This window comes from Lissotriton helveticus, chromosome 5_1 (genome assembly GCF_964261635.1).
Source record: "Lissotriton helveticus chromosome 5_1, aLisHel1.1, whole genome shotgun sequence".
In the NCBI taxonomy this organism is placed as follows: Eukaryota; Metazoa; Chordata; class Amphibia; order Caudata; family Salamandridae; genus Lissotriton; species Lissotriton helveticus.
Genome location: NC_136065.1, coordinates 1,635,333,368 through 1,635,352,732, shown reverse-complemented (window position 1 = coordinate 1,635,352,732; position 19,365 = coordinate 1,635,333,368). Strand labels below are relative to the sequence as shown.

The 19,365-nt window shown below is 42.5% G+C and overlaps 1 protein-coding gene across 3 annotated transcripts in view; it reads right to left on the bottom strand.

Moving 5' to 3' along the window:
* Positions 1–19,365, bottom strand: part of LOC144753746 (immunoglobulin superfamily member 1-like) — a 752,980-nt gene that overhangs the window by 75,859 nt on the left and 657,756 nt on the right. For all 3 annotated transcript variants that reach the window (XM_078641329.1, XM_078641330.1, XM_078641327.1), the window contains 2 exons: positions 16,477–16,791; positions 15,503–15,607 (listed from right to left, as the gene is read on the bottom strand). In XM_078641329.1, the coding sequence (XP_078497455.1) occupies positions 15,503–15,607; positions 16,477–16,791 (420 nt within the window). The remainder of the gene's footprint in view (positions 1–15,502; positions 15,608–16,476; positions 16,792–19,365) is intronic.

Below are 19,365 nucleotides of genomic sequence, written 5' to 3'. Positions count from 1 at the left end.
TACATTCAACGCAAACACTTTACACTACATTCACAGTCCAACAATATACTGCCACCCACACACATTTCACTATGCATTTGAAGCATTCATCAGTCACAGGTATCAATACAGATAGGCAAATACATTGTTTACAGACGTATGTAATACCACAAACGATCAAAAGCACACACAGTCTTGACTTTATGTACACTGGGACAGTCCCAAATACAGTACTCGCTACATGTTATTCACTACTTAATTTCTTACTCACAAATATGGAAAATAAACAGTGAAGTATACATATTCCATCGACTCAACGTGTCCTATGCATTCCCAATTAGACTCCCCAGTGCCATGTTCATAATTCCAATATGTACTATGGATTACACGGTCCTTATTACAAATACAAATTATATTATACTATGAAGCAATTAAACATACAGAAGCACTCAACAGCCCTCATATATGCACTACCAATACTGAGAGGCGATTATGTACTCTGAATTAATAGACACACCATTCTCAATACACTTTACACAATACACATACAATCCATATGACACAGGCAACCACTTGATAAACTCATAACACACACGCTCCTGACAATTTATTTCTCACTGTACATACCAATACGCACACCACGATTCCATGCTGCTGACTCTAAATACTTGTGAGAAACACACACCTTTTACTTTACACTCTTTTGAGGAAGGCACAATTCTGACACACTCTGAAAAAAGCACACACAGTCTTGACTTTATGTACACTGGGACTGATGCAAACAGCCAATATAAACACCCTATGTGATACTAACTCCTGATTTTTAATGCACACTGATAAACCACTGATTCCCGACAAATTTTACACTCAGACTGACATAGACAGACACACATACACCACAACTAAGTCAGAGTCCAAAATATACATGCATGCAACACACACACAGTTTACGTGACACAAACACACCACTCCTGACTGCATACTCCTAACCATACACAATCTTGAAAGACACAACCACTCATAAAACACACAAAATCATTACTTTATATACTCACACTCACATACATGTCCACAATACATGATGGCTACACACACTCTATGCTGCCTGATATACACATAACACACATTATACGAAGATATACCCTGGATAACACAGTACTCATTACAAATACAAACAATAGTACACATTAAGAATTATATATTCCACAACACAATATCCAGTGAATTTCACTCACCATTATAAAATTGCTTCCAAATTTCCAAAATACAAAATGTAAACTACACCCTGTCAACTACGTAGCCTTCCCTAAACACTAGCCACTGCATTGTATATACTACTAACAGACACAGGAGATTAGACAATTGTGATTACACACTCACAAACGCACACCTATAATACACAGTAAGACTAACACTCTGACTCTCCCATAGGCAATACTCATAACACATCAATTAATAATGCATACTGACAACTATGTGCCTTTTATTATACTCTCCATAATACACAAGCAATCCACATTGGGAGGTATGCACCAGGAATACATGCTACTGAATACAAACATAATACCCATTATTGATCTGAATGAATTGCCCACCGCTGAGCAATGGTCATTCTGCTGTTCCCAGCTACGACACCGATCCCCAAATTATAAACTGAGACTCATTCACTTTAGGTTTTTACATAGGGTATATCGCACTCCTGTACAATTACACAAGTTAGGGTTACGCTAGGACTCGAGATGTTGGAAGTGCAAACAGGATAACGTAACCTTTCTACACGTAGCGTGGGACTGCCCAACCATAACCAGATTTTGGCAGAAGGTATATTGTACCATTAAGGAGGTCACAGGGATATCACTTGACTGCACGCCTCAAGTAGCTCTGTCGGTGTACGTTGAAGATGTCCCGCCCGAGAAACGCCGACTCACGGCAATGATGTTACTACTTGCAAAACGCAGACAAGCCATACATTGGGGTGCCTCTCAAATCCCTCACACTAAGAGTTGGGTAAAGGGATATGGCATACCGTCAGGAGCAACTAACTACATTCTGGGACCTAATGCCCATGACTTCTCGCCTAAAAGATATTTGGGAATCCTTCACACTTGGCTTAAAGAGAAAGACTGGACAATCACAGATAGTCAAACATAGGCCACAGGTACCTAACCACCAATATTGCACTAATTACTGACCTAGCTCATAATACCCTGGGGACACTGCTCTCCTGAACGGCTTCAGTTACCCGAGTTATGTCCTGTGTACTCACTTTGTATTTGGGAAATGCCATGACTTTTGCAAGTATGGTAAGAAATGCCCGTAACTATTTCAGGACTAACAAGCCAACCTCCAATTAAAAGATTCATGTACTTGGACAGTTGGACAGCAAAACAAACACAGAATAGAAACTCTCACTGTCTAGTAAGATGTAACGTAATCCAATTTTGTAAGGATTTGTCATTTAAGCTCTGCAACACTACAACTCTATAAGGAAACTGTATGATTCAATACTGCGTAACAGTTTGTACATGTTTATGTCTGGACAAAACTTTCACAAATAAAAAATAAAATAAAAAAAACATAATACCCATTACAAATTATTAAATACTCATTACAAGAGTACACGGTTGGCAGTAGAAATATTCACTGATGGTTACCTAGGGTTCAGAGCACACAAATAACATGCTGCACACTAGGAATGACACTTTCACAGATGCAAGACTCACTACACATCACTATAATCCAGAAACAATGTAAACTCTGCAAAAAAAACAATTAAAATAACTTAGGGCCTGATTTAGAATTTGGTGGACGGGTTATCCCTTTTGCCTTATTACAAGTGCTATTTAGCGCTTTATAATAGGGCAGACAGGATATTCATCTTTATGGCAGAGGGGACACTACATGACATACTACATTAGCTCCTTAAAGACAACTATGCACCCTTTTCATCACAGTTACAAATATACAACCACTCTACAGTTACGGAATTGTAGTGATAAAAGACACAGGTATGCACTTTTCATAATGGAAAATTATAATGCTTTTCGCTCACAATTGCACACTGCAATACAAAATTCACAAGCATCTCTTTGTAATATATACATGCACCAAACACAGCAAAATAAATGTTGTAAAGTATATAATGCCAACTATGAATCATTCTGTATACAATTTACAAGTGCTCCGTAATACCAGGGATGTTTGACCAGTACACTCAAGTGATTACTCACTCCTTATTACATACACACACACAACAGTATTCATTAACAATTACACACTCCCATATGGAAAAATCCACACATGATCCCACCTCTGCAATATACAAACTATGGGCCAGATGTGCGACCGTTTTTGGTGGTCGCAAAAGGAAAAACATTCTGTTTGCGACCGCAAAAAGGGGTGTTGATATGAACAAACACTATTTTGCAAATCGGTGAATCGCAAAATAGCGTTTGTGAGTTGCTATTAGGAAGGGACGTGCCAAGGGCATCCCTTCCTAATAGCAAGTCAGAATGGTATGTAACATTGTTTTGCAACTGTATTTGCGGTCGCAAAACACTCACAGTTTACCACCTACTTCAAGTAGGTTGCAAGCCACTCGCAAATGGAAAGGGATCCCAAATGAACCCCTTCTCCTTTGTGAAAGTATGCAAAAATATTTTTTGAGAGCAGGCAGTGGTCCCAGTGGTTGAAGTGTTGGCAGCCAATCAGATCTCAGCACAAGATGGGGAGGGTTTACGGAGCCTTAGCGTACCTTTATATGCAAATTTCATTTTCTTTGATATCTCCCAAACTACTGAATGGATTTACATAAATTCCCAAAAAAGCCACTTTCTGGACCAAAGACTACCTTTCTGCCAAATTTAGTTTAATTCCATTCAGCAGTTTGGCTGCAGTCGTGTATAAAATCCCTATGGGAATTTGCATGGGAAAAATGTGTTTTGTGCCCCCCTTTTTCTCTGTCTCAGCTTGACAAATCACCTTGAAACTTTCAACACAGCAGCTGACCCAACTGTCATACTAACTTTGAAAATTTCATGAAGATTCGTCAAACCACACTAAAGTTATTGGCAAAACAAAAAAACACTTTTCCTATGGATACGAGGTCCTAACAACTGCCAGTAGGTTATATATATATATATATATATATATATATATATATATATATATATATATATATATATATATATATATATATATATCTTCAAAAGAATCGTGTTGCTCAACAAAACACGAAAGCAAAGGACACACCAGAAGTCTGTGCAGCAATCGGAGATTTAATTCATCGATGGTCTTACAGGCAAAACAACTCCATATATATATATATATGGATTTATGTTACCTTTCAAAGGTTAGTACGGTTCATTAACATTACCACTTTGGTAAGAGAATGCAACACTCAGTTGAGTCTGTAGAACTGAATTGCGTAGATTAGCCTCCATATACAACTTTACTGCCTCCAAGGATGAACAGTTACATGATCAGTTCATGTTGGGGTGTGCATTAGAAAAAGCTAGAGAAACAATGTGGTAAAAAGATAATCCCTCATTGCAAGATTTAATCACACTGGCTAAAACATATGAACGTTCTAAGTGTGGACACCATTTGCAAAGACGCTATTCAATTCATTTTGATAAGGAAGATGATGGTTTGGTTAAAGTTGAAGAAAAAATGTATCCCAAACAAGAGAAACCTTGAAGTGGTTTCAAGGAAAATGCTTCTTTTGCGGGAATATGGGCCATTTAGCAAATTGTAGAGACTGTCCACGGTGGAAAATATTTTGCAAAAATTCAGGAAAGAAAGGCCACTGTTTTAATGCTATAAGGTTGGATGTGAGATTAAAAAAGTAAGAGAGGTGGAGGGCAGTTCTGATGATAATGAATATGAAGAAGTGATCTTAGATGTTGAGGAAAGAAAGGGTTAAGGTCTGTTGGAATTTGTGGACGGCAATGGTGTTTCTGGTTAAGTGACTCATTCCAAAGAATTTTTATGAGCAAAAGTTAAGAGTAAATGTTAGGTTGCTTAAGCTGGACATAAAGCCTAAAGGTTACAAAGGAGAACCCATAGATTTATTGAGTTACTTCTAGGGAACCATAGCATTCAAGAAGAGGATCATCTCTTTGCAAGATGTGTTTGTCAATTAAAGGGTACTCGTTGATAAGTTAGTTTCACCCAAAAGATTTGTTTGCATATCTTTATCCAATGACACACCCGCAGTCAGAGTTAGAGATCGTTCAGCTGTTAGTTAGTTAAGTTTCTGTAGAATCTAAAGATTATGTGAAGGAATTTCCTGAAGTGTTTAGAGAAGGTTTAGGATATTTGAGAATGGATTTCCGTTTGACCAGGCTTAAGTCTAACCCTCAACGTAAAGTGGAGAAAGTGCGTAATGTCCCTTTGATGGTGAGGGACAGTATGAAGAAAGATGTAGAAAAAATGATTGATGGTGGAATTATTAGGAAGTGGAGAAAATGGAGTGACTTGAGCCTGTAGTTGTGGCACATAAGGCTAATGGAGAGGCGAGGTTGCGTATTGATCTTAGGGTATTGAAAAAGTCAATTGGGTTGGTTATTATTCTCTTCCCAATATAACTGAGATGTTTTGTTCACTTAATGGGGCCAAGCATTTCTCATCTCTCGATTTGATGTATGCCTACCATCAAATGATGTTACATCCACTTTCTTAGGAATTGACAGCTTTCATAACACCTTTTGAAACTTATACATTCTTGAGAATGCCCTTGGGAATGATACCTGCCTCTTCTGTCTTTCACCAAGCAATGGAAAGTGTTCTGAGAGGTATCGATTGGGCCAAAATTTATCAGGACGACATTTTGATGCAAGGGAAACATTTGGAGGAACATGCTGTCAAACAGTGTGATGTGTTGAGGAGATTGAAGGAAAGAGGTTTAACATTGAAATCTGAGAAGTGCAAAGTTAATGTTACGGAAATAGAGTTTCTTGGACATTTGATTACTGGGAGTGAAATCGGCATGCCCAAACGGGGGTTTTGTTAGTAATATTGTGAACTTACCTTCTCCACAAAACAAGGAGGATTTGCTGAAGTTTCTAGAAATGGCTGAATATTACAGCAAGTTTGTGGCAGGATTTGAGGACAGAAGCAAATGCATGAGGAATGTCCTAGGGAAAGGTGAAGAATTTGCTTGGTGCCAACTATATGAAGGAGAATTTGGAGACATTAAACATTGCTTGGATAAGGCTTCATATTTAAGTAGTTATGAACCTGGTGATCAAACAATATTGATGACGGATGCCAGCTCGAAAGGGTTAGGTGCTGTTCTCTTGCAGAAATCAGGTGAACATGTAAGGACCATTTTGTTTATTTCTCTTGGGGTAAGAAGGGCAAAGCTTAACTATTCAGTCATAGAGAAAGAGGCTCTGGCAGTGTTTTCGGTCATAAGAAAGTTGAGAATGTTCCTATGGAGTCAAACTTTTGAAGTTAAGCTGGATCACAAACACCTCAGAGAAGTTTTCACAAAAAGAGTGATGATTTTATCTCCAGCAGCATTCGTAAATGGGTTGTTGCTCTTTAAGAATTTGAGTTTGTGGTATTATATGCTCCTGGAGCGAGAAATTCTGTGGTTGGCTGTTTTTCTAGATTGCGTCAGTAACAGCCGGATGATGATCTGATGTGAGAAGAGTTCTGTGGCAGAGAAATCTGTGATGTAGAAATTAATGTATGCTCAGTTACAACAAGGGGTATTATTTAGGAAGAAGAATACAGACGGGAGCTTGGAGAGGAGAGGATCAGCGTTTACTTGGAGTGATAAGGAAGATGTCTGAAGGGTGGTCTAAAGATAACTGTGAAGAGGACGTAAAAGGTTATTGTTGAGTTAAAGATGCATTAATTAATATGAATGGGTTTGTTTGGTATGAGGGCAATGCAGTGGTATCACTGAGTTTTTTGAAGAAAGAATAGAAAGTCATATGAGGATATCTAAGACTAAGATAAAGGTCAAAGAGGGGTATTGGTGGCCGGGTATGGATTTGATGATTGACAGTATAGTGAAAGATTAGGCAAAGTATACATGTATAGATAAGGTGTTAAAGTGTTGGGTGCAGCCTATGGTTGTTCATAAATCTGTAGCAGGACCATGGGTGGACATTGCCTTGGACATTTTAGGTCCAATTAGAATAACATCTCATGATAAATATGTTCTTGTGTGTATGGACATGTATTCCCGCTGCCCAGAGGTGAAAATTGTGAACTCTGTAGAAACTTGTGATCTGATTTGCTTTCTTGAGGAAATGTTTAAGAGAGAGGGCATTCTTTCTACTTTTTTGAATGATAATGGGGTAGAATTCTCTTCTGAGATCATTGAGGAACTTTTGTATGCTCGGGGCATAACGATTCAGGAAACAGCATTGTATCACACTAAGACTAATGGAATGGTTGAAATCTTTAACAAAGTTTTGAAAAATCCATATTGCCTTCCTACATGCATGGTGCAGATTGGAAGGTTGAGTTGAGAAAGAAAGTGAGAGAGTATAGATTGACACCTCATTCCATCACAGGTGGTATTGTTTAGGAAGAGAAGAGCCAATATTGTCATCTGTCCTCTGGGGGTGAATGAAAAGCGTGGAGATGTGGATGGTAGGTTTGGAGATGTTAATAAGTGAAGGGAGAAAGAGAGGAAAAAGTTGTGATGGCTTGCAGATGTTACTTGCCATTTATCTTTACCAATTCCTACCTGGAAAAATCATTTATGACACTTTTTACTTGTTCAGACATGTTAACCTATTCAGTCGAAAACATGAGTTCACATACTGCATCGTAAAAGCATGCAGAGTTTTACACAATGATGATATAAAATGTAAACAAAGTGAGAAAAACGAAAACTTCATGCTGATGCATTTATGTGTTGTAAAATCTTAAAAATAAAAATAATATAGAAAGTTTTCGTAAAAACTATTTTCAAATGTGCATTAAAATAACACATATATGGATAAGGGTACTAGAGAAATGTAGAAAATGCTTTATGCAAAGAAAACTGACATAGAATGAATATGGGCTTTTTGAAATGCTTATGAAAAATAATACATGCACTGAAAAGTGTGTTGTTGAAAAATGTGCTTGCATCGTAATGTGCCAAATAATGACTAGAAGGAGTTTTTTTTTAGTAGTGCTTAATACTGACATGTATTTTATGAAGATAATCATAACTGAATTAATGAAGAAAATTAAATGCAATTGCAAATGTATGATCTTCAATATACACAACAGTGATTCAGCTACTTTTCCATGAAGGCCTCAAAAGCTTCTTTTTCCGTTTTGCAAATGTAAAATTTTGTGAGGCCGTCACCTAAGCCCTATAAGAACCTTCTATAAAGTTCACATCAGTTTTGCTTTACAATGGACTGACATCTCACTAGAAGTGTATTCGATAGAACTGTAGCAAATTGTGTTGCAAACCCAGAGGAAGGCTCCTGGGAACGGATTGCCTATAGACACATTCAAGTACCTCCACCTTCCATGGAAGTGACGAAATGCTAACTAAATGGAGCATAATGAATTCTAATGGGATTGCAAAAAAGGATTATTTAAGTCATTCGGAACTGCAGGATTTACTGATCACCCCATGACAGCTCATCGTGATTGACCAATGAAACCCCATAGACTGATGAAATAGACAGGTTCAGGGGGTGTAAACCTATCCACCGCCCATGCAGGTAAGTTCGGTGGAGACCGGTGGGAAGGGAATCTCGACGATATTATTTTCCCTTGTTACCGTCTGTCGAAATCCCCCTCACTGGCCACACCGCTCTTACCTGCACATGCCGCAGCTGTGTAAACCTTGAAAAGTTGGAGTATAATTGAGGAGATGGGGGATAGCTGTCATTCATCTTTCCTACCTGAAATGCTGTCAGATTGACTCTTGATCCCTATTATTCGCTTTCTGCCCCTTTTCCACTCGCTCTTGGTGGAATTGACCCTAATGAACGGAACTTTATTCAAACTTCCCAATCCTGTTTTCTGCCGGCTGGCAAAGTTTTGGGGGAAAAAAAGCCTTACGGCTGAGAGGTCATTTGACTCCTGCTGTGGTATGCGGTGCTGTAGCTTGGACTTGAACTAAATCACCTGAATACAGACCTGAAGCAAACTGTCTTGCTTTGCTTTGTATGACTAATTACTGAATCTGTATTTTTCCCAAGCTCTCTACTGGGTGAATAGTGCTGCAAACATGATCTGTGCTAAACTGTGTGATTACTTACTTTAACACATTTTCATTAAATCTGCTATCTCAATATATTACTGATCTGTCTATGCAATTTGAGTCATTAGATAAATGATTTTCTGAATTATCTTCATGGATTCTGTCTCATTGTTTTGGTCATATCTATTATCTCAAAGAGTCTATATGTGTGGCTAAGAAAGGTTTTGTTTCAGGTTTTTAGAAGATTATGGTCACGTTAACAATGATCTATTCCAGGTCCTCATAGGATAATTGTTTGCATCTTCCAAGTATTCTAGTCCCTATCAGCTCACGAAAAGATCCCTCGAAAGACCTAAGTCATGGTAATGGAGGGTAAGGAATAAACCCCCAGATTCTTCAAGAACCCATTTTGCTATTCCTTAATAGCGAAAAATAACAATTCGATATTAACCCCTTCCATGCTCATGACGGAACGGTTCCGTCATCAGCGCCGGTGCTCCGGCGCTGATGACGGAACATTTCCGTCATGAGCCAATACGCTTTTAAACCCTTCAGCACTGCAGCGAAATTCGCGCAGCACTGAAGAGGTTAAGGAATAGCAAAATGCAATGCATGAAGAAATCACTAACAAAATTCCTTAATTGCGACTTGCAAATTGCGAGTCGCAATTAAGGAATACCTCCCCATTCTGGGCCTAGAGGTCAATAGGAATGAATGGGAAGACATTCTCAATTTGCGAATCGCAATTAGCGAATCGCAAATCGAGATTGCGATTTCAAGGGTGCAGGGGTGTCCACCCCTGAAATTGATCTGTGCCCATGTGTTGTGCACACACATGCCCTTAGGGCATGTGTGTGCGCAACATGAAACTTTGAAAAATGCACTTTATTGCATTTTTCAAAGTTTTTGCAAATTACCATGAAGTTCAACTTTGCGAGCCCTATTAGCGAAATCACTATTTTTTAACTTTAATGCATTGCATTTAAGGAATCTCAATTTGAGATTCCTTATATGCAAGTAATCGCAATTTTGCGATTTTTTATTTTGCGATTTTTGCATTTTGGATGATGCATCCCAAATGCAAAAATACTGGTCGCAAAGGGGCAGATTCTGAGAATCTGCCCCTTTGCGAGCGGATTTTACCTTGATGAATCTATGCCATAGTGATGAATACAATGTTTAGTGTATAGAGAAGACCTCTCCAATTCGAGACACATGGGGGCATATTTAGAAGAACTTAACGCCACCGTAGTGTTAATTTTCTGACGTTACGGCGGCTATTTTTATTGCTGAATTTACAAGTTGCGCTAACTCCATTTAGTGGCAATTTTCCAGTATACACAGTTGCCACTTCTGTTAGCGGGACTCAATGAAAATGAGATGCAAGGTGGGCATTTCTGTGCAAAAACCGCCTAAACACATAACCCAAAAACTGCTGCTAAGTCCTATTAGAGGCAGTTTTTTAAGGCCAGAAAATAGCTGGTCTTAAAAATTGTTGCAAACACTTGGGCCCACATTTAAGATGCTTGGATGCTGGACAACGCTGCAATGAATATTGCTGCTCTGCCCTGCACCAAAACAGAAGGTCAGGAATGTGCTCTATCAATAAGATAGGATTTATTCCTAAGCCCCATTCATGGAAGTGTTGCATTGCTGCGATAAAACAGCGATTGGACACTTTTCACTGCTCCCTCCTTGTGACACCATGGATGCACCGTATTTACTGTACGGCACTCCATGTCTCAATTATTGACAGAAACATCTGTAATCCTGACGTATCTGTTGGCTCTAAAGTCACGCAATGCTGCAGTTGTGTCCCAAGCATGACGCAACTCCAGCAATGCTTGGGGCGCACCTATCCCCATGGCACTGCATCACCCTTATCCCTGTCATGGGGCAGGCATAAGGTTTTGATGCAGTTGTGTCCTGGAATTGTTACAGTGAAAACTGATAGATTTGGATAATAGAAGAACTACCACAATTCATCCTTGGCAATGTCAATGACGCCAAGGACCTCCTGCCATTACAGCTCTGACCACCATTAAAACCCCTGACATACATCGCTCACTTGAACAGCTGCTCTGGTCCCTGTGGGTGAAAACTGGACCTGATCCCCTCTAAGTGCTGACCTCAGTACACTGGAACTTCAGCAACAGGAAGCTGGAGCCCAGGAATCGCAGAAAGCCAGAGACTCTCTGGGGTGGTCTGCAACCATGGAAGAATGAGAAACGCACAACCAGTCAACATTAAATTAGGTTATCTGCTGTCTGAGGAGTCACATCCAGGGGCAGCATAGACTATGCACTGGATGACCATGTCGCAGTGGAGCCCACGTTTCTGGGGGAGCATTCAGGGGAAATGTCGGGATCCTGTCTCTGAGTGTGACTGCACACCGTTGCAGCTGCATGCAGCACCTTCATGTGCTGGGGACGTCTGCTCCACCTATGCCTCCCAGTATGACTGGCTCCACGAATACCATCTTGATCCATAGCCCCTTCATCCCTAACCGCAGCACCTGGCGACCAGTAGATTGCAGCCAGGTCCAGCTCTGTTTAGCAGCGTCAATGATTTGTGCGTCAGCATCTGAGATCACTTGCAGCCTTTACGGGTAGAGGAGGGAGTATTTGATGCCTGACTTTCAAGGCATCGCTTAACCACTAGAGACAAGCCCCTCTGCATCTGTACCCCCTTGGCATAGTCAGGGAAAAGAATAACTGTGGCGTTATCAACTTTCACTTCTCCCAGCCTAAGTGCCTCTCTCATGACAGCGTCACGATCCTTGTAGGAGGCGGAAGAGAAGGGGTCTAGGAAAGGGGTCTAGGACCTGTCCCTGGCAGCGGATGGCTCACCAGCACTCAATGGGCCTGCTCCACAACAAATAATGGAGAAAGTGCACCTGATGGCAGTAGGTCATGCAACCATGTCTCAGTATATGCTGCTGCATCAGTCCCTTCTGCTCCCTCAGGCAGGCCCAACACCTTCACACTGTTTTGCTGGGAGCAGCCATCCGTATCCTTCACTGTTCTTGTCAGCTCAGACACTAGCTAATGTGTTTCTAGTGATCCCAATGGGATGTACGTTATCACGTTTGTCTGCTGATTATACCTGTTGTGATATGCCTTTTTGTCTTCCCTCCAGGTAGTTTCAGCATCCATCAGGTACACATATACACAAAACACGATTTCCTTACTTTTGTGTGTTTTTAGAACAGCATATCGGATACTCCTTGAGATCCTTTACACGTAGATAGTTTCTGAAGATATATTACTTCCTCCTTAGGTCCTGAAGAATCGCGAGTCAGTGCACATTAACGCGAGAAACATGTCGACCACTTCACACACTAACTGAGACTCTTGTAGGGAACATCATACCCCATCAAGTACCGGTTAGTTATTTTCTTTTTAACTAGAGCAGGAGACCCCCAGAATAAATTTTGCACTGGTACTCCCAGCTTTATTTTAACTCACTAAAACGTCTACGCACTACTGGCCCCACACCCGCACTTCACCATACGGCTGTTGGATAAAAGATCTCCGCCAAAGTGCCCCTCTTAGAGGTGTCGCCCGTTGGGTATTGCACCGCTGACCCAACGAGGAGCAGCCCACATGATGAAGCATGACACCTGAAAGGGTGTGTGAGGCCATTACATCCAACATAATGGATGCCCAACTGTAGGTCGCTTTCAGACCAATAGCATCCAGACAACCCGTTGACACGTACATTCCCCTTGTTGAGGAACAGCTCAGCTCCTTTTGTATTATTTACTTGCTGAGGGCACCTGCTGTTGCTGGACCTCCCACTCCTGGAGAGTGGAAATTGCCCGTCTAGCCGTCTCCCTCCTTTTGTACACATATCTTGTAAGTGACTTCACATGTGCCATTAGCTGCTACACTTCCAACGCTGTGCTCAGGGTACTCGGGGGGACTTTGGCCAGTTCCTTCTCAATGTCGTGTACCTTGTAAGTCTGCTTGTGGTGATCTGCGTGCTCCAGCATGAAGTTGACTGCACTTTTGTCTATGGGACCCTCAAAGGAAATGCCCGTTTGTTCAAGGGAGGTACCCACTGTGAGTACAGAGTCTAGTTTGGAGTCCAGACTGTCCACTGTCACTTGCCCTGGGGGCCAGCGATCTCCAGCCGATCGGTTCACCAACATGGAGGAGCGCCCAAATCTCATCAGAGCCCCCATCTGCCGGTGGGCCATCGTTGTGCCAGAGACCCAGGCACTATGCATGACATGCGGTGCAGTGCAGTGTGGCCAGCTGGCCCCTCTCCTCAGGTGTATGCTAGCCAGGAATCTCGTTCGGGTGGCACTGATGGAAATACCCCATACACCCAGGAGCTCACTAACAGGGGGTGAGGAAAGGCAGCACCACACGGTCGCCCCCTGCCATCTAACAGTGGCAACCAGAATCTGTGTGCCCCATTAAGTGACAGCAGATCAAGCTGCGCGCCCAAGGGCCTGGGCCTGAACCAACCCTAGTGCCCATGTCCCCGCCGCCACCAACGGCCGATATCAGTGACTAGAGCCAGTTAGTAGAGTCCCCCACCAGTGTTTTGTGGTGCCCTCTAGGATGTAGGCCAGCCGCAGTGCAGGGATTGCTCAGGGTATGGTGTGCACGACCCACAGGCACAAGCCCTGGACCCGACTAGACCCCCGGGCTTCCTCCACTCTGCGTCCCATCTTCTCCTCACCTGAACATCGACACTGGGGCTCAATCCACTGTACTCTCTCAGAATCTGTGACTCAGCAAGCAGGATCCTCCGCCTGGCAGGATTTCACAAACCTGGGTACAGCAGTTGCTGCCAAGTCCGCTGTCGAACTTCCAAAGGCAGGTGATGCAACAGGGTCCCCTTAGGAGTGATGTTGCAGCGCTTCCACCACACAAGTTTGGCACAGCTCAGGGGCCTTGCCCTACACAGCATCGGGCAACACCACATCTTCTGGCCTGTGATGCAGAGAGGCACGGTCCACCATTGGCAATCTCCTGCGTGCACCCCGGTGTAGTGGTGGGTTGTGTTATGCAATGCAGACCTACCTATGTCAGTGCGCAGGAGTGCCTCTATTGATCACAGCTCAAGGAGCAACAGGCGGTCTTTCCATACAGGTCAGCAACGTGTCTCCATGCGACCTGACAGATTTGCCAGGTAAGGGCGATCGTCGCGCCTCAATGTCTACCTCCACAGCCCACAGGCTTGGGCCCAATGTGGTCCGCCTCCACCGTCAAGCTGCAGCGTCTCCACAGGACCGCCACTTCCAATTCTGGGTCTCAGACGCAGGCCCAGCGAGGCCTAGGCCCTGGAGACTGTCTGCGCTTCTAGGCATCCGCTGTCTTGGTGTCGCAAGGCTGGCGCCATGAAAAGTGCTGTATCAGAGGTTTTCGCCAGCGATGTGCCTCTTTTCAGGAATGAGGCCCTGATTCTACATTTTCTCTTCTCCTGGGACTCTGGCTGGTCATCCTGGCTGTTGGGGGGTTGGAGGAAGTTGTCGACTTGTGCTGAACTTGGCCATGGCAGCTCCATTCTGTATTCCATTGTTTTTTATTTTATATTTTTCATTGGAGGTGGATTTATAGGCTATTTTGCCTCTAGGGGCTGAAAAGTGACGTTGGGCTGACTAATATGAAGTTTTTTGCCGCTAATTGGCCTTTTGTCACTTTTCTCTCGCTAACGTCAAATTTCTTATAGCCCTGACGCTAGTGTTAGCACCAGTTTTCATCGCGGGTAGCTGATACAATTGCCATGTAGCGAAGTATTGAAAATACGTTGCTAACAGGGCGATTGTTTTAGGTGAGAGACAGAGTTAGGAAAATTGCCCGTAACCGATGCAAAAACTGCAATTCTTGTAGATATTATTATTATTATGCGTTCTTATATAGCGCTCGATTACCCGTAGGCATCTCGGCGCTTGCCTTGGGAACCCATCCTGGCTTTTTTTCCATGTGAGATACCCGTACTGCCGTACTGGGCATCCCCAAGGTGAAAGCCAGGCATCCCGCCGCGGGGGGCCGTAGTGGAGATTAAGCAAGCTAATGCCCAGAGCTGCAGAGTGTGAACCCGTGATTCGAGTAGGCACCAAAACGAGTATTATCGAGTCCGTGGATATTTGGGCTCAAGACCCTGCCGCGTCGGGAATTGAACCCTGGTCCCGGGTCTGACCTCTGCTTCAGGGTCTGCCTCCTCTAACTAGTGAGCCACACTTCTCCACTTACCCAAGGTTTACCAAAAATGGTGAGTGGGCCCCTTTCTATAGTAGTAATGTTCCCCAAAGTCTAAAGCCACTGACCAAATAGGCAGTTGTGTTTTCTTGTCCTGTCCACTCAACAAATGTAAGCATTTTAATTCAGGCCTTACCTTTCTTCATGCGACAAATCAGCAGGCTTAGAATTAAGAGAACGAAGAGAGCTGCTCCTCCTCCAGTCCAATAATAAATGTAGTCCCAGTGTACTGGTATGGAATCTGTAAATGATAAAGAAAGGTGTAGGCCTTTAGTTAAGTGTAGAAGAACAAAGAAGTAACTATCCCACTTGATATATACTGGACTGGTAACTGGGACTTCCAAGATTTGGCATGCTGCAAAGGTACTGTAGCATTCTGGAGACCGAGCATTTGGTTCTTTCCAGAGGGATCAACAACTTCCACAATCAAAACTCTCAGAGGCAAAGCTCTGGCTAGCACCGGGTGAGGTGCAACATATAACTCACTGGATATAACTAAACCATCTGTCCCTGGGGGGCATAGGCACACAGGGATGGCAAGTACAACACATAGAGTAGACAATCTATGTGAAACACAGAGAGTAGACAATATCATCACAGAGGATACAGCCACCTGTTGGAGGAGATAACCAGATTGCATGACAACACAGTCATGTCACATGGAAGAGCCAACTAGATCACAGCAAAGAGATAACGCAATCCCATAGAGGAGACACCAGAGAACATCATGTGAGAAAAATCACATGAAATGGTATTGAGGAGGCAACCACATCTAAAGCAAATTAATAGAACCAACCATTCCACCCTGTCTTTTAACAAGTGTAACAGGTTGCTATTCCATGAGGAGGCAAAGATCAGTTTGCCTTTGTAAGATTGTGACATACATTGAAAGGAACTACTCAGGTCACATGAGTAGTCATGAAACCATTTTGTGAGTTGACACAGACAACAACAGTAATGATAAACCAAAAACACAGTGATCCTCATTCAAATCGAGCGGGTTGGCTGTATCATGGAGATGAGTAATTTTCACTTCATAACCATCTATAAAACACATTACAGGACAAATAGGCTTACCCAGATGGGCAAAGTGTTTCTGTTTGTGCTCACCTGCCTCTAAGAACACAGTTACCAGAGCCACATCGGTGCTGTTGGATTGCAGCTTCCGTCCTGCCACAACGGCCTCATAATAGCATGAAAAGGTTTGGTTCTGGGAGTAATTTCCCCTAATGGCAAAAAAGGATATTTGACTGCTCTTCTCTCCTGGCTCCGGTGACTGGCTTCCAAGAAGTCCTTCGGGGCCCTTAAAGTTGAAAGTTAGGTTTTCATAGGTAGATGGAGCTGAACAGTTCAGGCTCACACTCTCATTTTCTTCAACTCTGCTACCGGCCTGATCCACGTACATCACGGGAGGGGAAAGCGGATCTGAAGAAGAAGATTGGAAACAAAAAGACGGAAACATATATGATATTAAATCTGCAGTATCATCTCATGTTAACTTTGAAACAGCAGATACGCATTCCACGATGGGCTATTCTATCTACCGCAAACTCTCTCAGGTAGCAAAGTGGTACATATTTCAGCCTGAGGTGACATCTGAAGGCTTCCTGTTTTCTAATAACACCATCAAACCTATCCCTGGGTTATAGAATAATGAGAAACCTTTTGAACTTTCAGGAAACAATCGTTTGCAGGATTCATAATTTTTCTGAAATTAGGCTTGAAAACCCCTGGTGCAAATGATGCCTCTATGGGAACTGCAATAGCCAAATAGGTTTGGTGATTGTGAGGGTTTAGAATAAGAACCCTATTCACGGAAAAGTAGTCCCTGCTCATGGTCACGGCAAGAGTGAGAGGTGTGACAATTGTGGAGATCATGATGAATGCTGCGATAAGAAGGAAGAACACAGGTGCCCCTGAATTGAAAGAGAACCCTGGGCAGAAGTTCCATGCACCCTTAGGTACTCACCTTCCTAATGTGGTCAGAGAGATCCTCTTCAAGAACCATATGTCAAAGGAAACAAATAGGGGAGAGTGCCTGAATCCAATATGGCATGCATGTGTGCCATCTATATACAACCAAGAGGTATATTTACAAGGGCTTTTTCTCCGCTTTTTTGGCTTTTAAAGCCAAAAGTGCAGAGATAAAACTATCGCCTTATTAACAAGAGGGTGCTAACATGCATTAGCGCATGTTAGCACCCTTTTACCCGACGCCTCCCTTTGCATCTCTAATGAGATGCAAAGTGGGTATCACTGGGCAGTACAACCTTGTAAATATCGCTGATGTGCACATCGCGATATTTACAAGGCTGCCAATGCGTTTTAGCAGATGTTAGTTTTCGCCGAAAACTAATGTCTGCTAAAATGCAGACTTAGGCATACCTAATATGGGGGTGGATTGTGCTGATACGACCACAGGGTTGTATCAGCAAGGTTATCGCCGTTTTGCAGGGACATCGCTGGAAAACCAGCGACGTCCCCTGCAAAACGGCGATTTCCCCGCTATAGTTGGTCATTATATCGCCCTGGGGAAATGCGTTGTAAATAACGCGCTAACAGATCGATATAATCGAGCGATAGACGGTGATAAATAGAAAAGCGCTAAGCGCGCTTTCCGTTTATTTATCGCCGTCCTTGTAAATATGCCCCCAAATTTGTTCCCTATTCTTGAGAAGAAGAAGACCAGCCTGATACGGGAAAGTGCTAACCAGACTGTTTTAAGGCAAGTCAGTTGCAATTCCAGTTTCTTTGCAAATGATGGACAAATCAACACTGAAACTTAGCTCTTCACACTTGCTAAGTAAAAATCTGACTGACGTGAGCATTCATATAATGTTATTACTTTTTTGTTAATGACGTATGGTTTTCACAAAGACAGATCATATAGGAATTCAACCGTTTCCTCCATATAATAAGTCACATCTAGGGACTTATCAATTGCAGGTGTGAGGAAATGTGTAAAGATAGAGGGGAGTGTACATTTAATCCTGCGTAGTGATAGAACTCTCAGGTACCAAAGTCAATACTTTCATCTTTGCTTATCTCATTCATTGCTGTGTCTCCCAGTGTCCAAGATCTTGGGTCGCTTTGTCTTCCAATGTTTCCCCTTCACCCTGGAGATGCATCACACATATTTTGAATTCTGTGAACCCCTGGCTTGTGGGAGTCAATCCTCTTTATTTCTGCCATTGGGAAAAGGTTGGTGGCTCTGCTACTTTCCATTTTTGGAGGATTAAAGACTTGGGGCCAGATGTAGGTCGGTCGGTAACGGCCGAAAATCGGTATTTTCGGCCGTTACTGACCGGTATGTACGAATTGGTATGTAGGGGCATATTTTTACAGAATCGGTAAATTCACCGAATCGGTAAATTTACCGATTCTGTAAAATACCGAATCGGTATTTTTACCGATTCGGTAATTCCCAGATGTAGGTGGGACTCTTCTGAGTCCCAAAGACCCTACAAATTCGGTATTTTAACACACAATCCAATTGGGTGTTAAAATACCGAATTCAGGTGTGCATGCACACCTAGCCATGTGACAGACAGACATGCCCTTAGGGCATGTCTGTGTGCCACATGGCGCACATGCCTATTTTTGGGGTGCCAGAGGGTATCAAAGTGACACCCCCTGCACCCTTGCCAAATTCGGTATTTACCGATTCTGTAATTACAGAATCGGTATTGCCCATTGATTCCTATGGGCTACAAGGCCCATAGGAATCAATGGGCAATACTGATTCGGTATTTACAGAATCGGTAAATACCGAATCTTAAAGATTCGGTATTTACAGATTCTGTAATACCTACATCTCCCCCCTTCATATTTACCGACTCTTAAATACCGAATCGGTAAAATTCAGTATTTAAGAGTCGGTAAATATGAATTACCTACATCTGGCCCTTGGAAACTAGGGATGCAATACAAATATACTGTTGCTGTCTAATAGTTAAGTGTATCAACGAATCCAAAAAAGACAGTTTGGGGTTGAGGGAT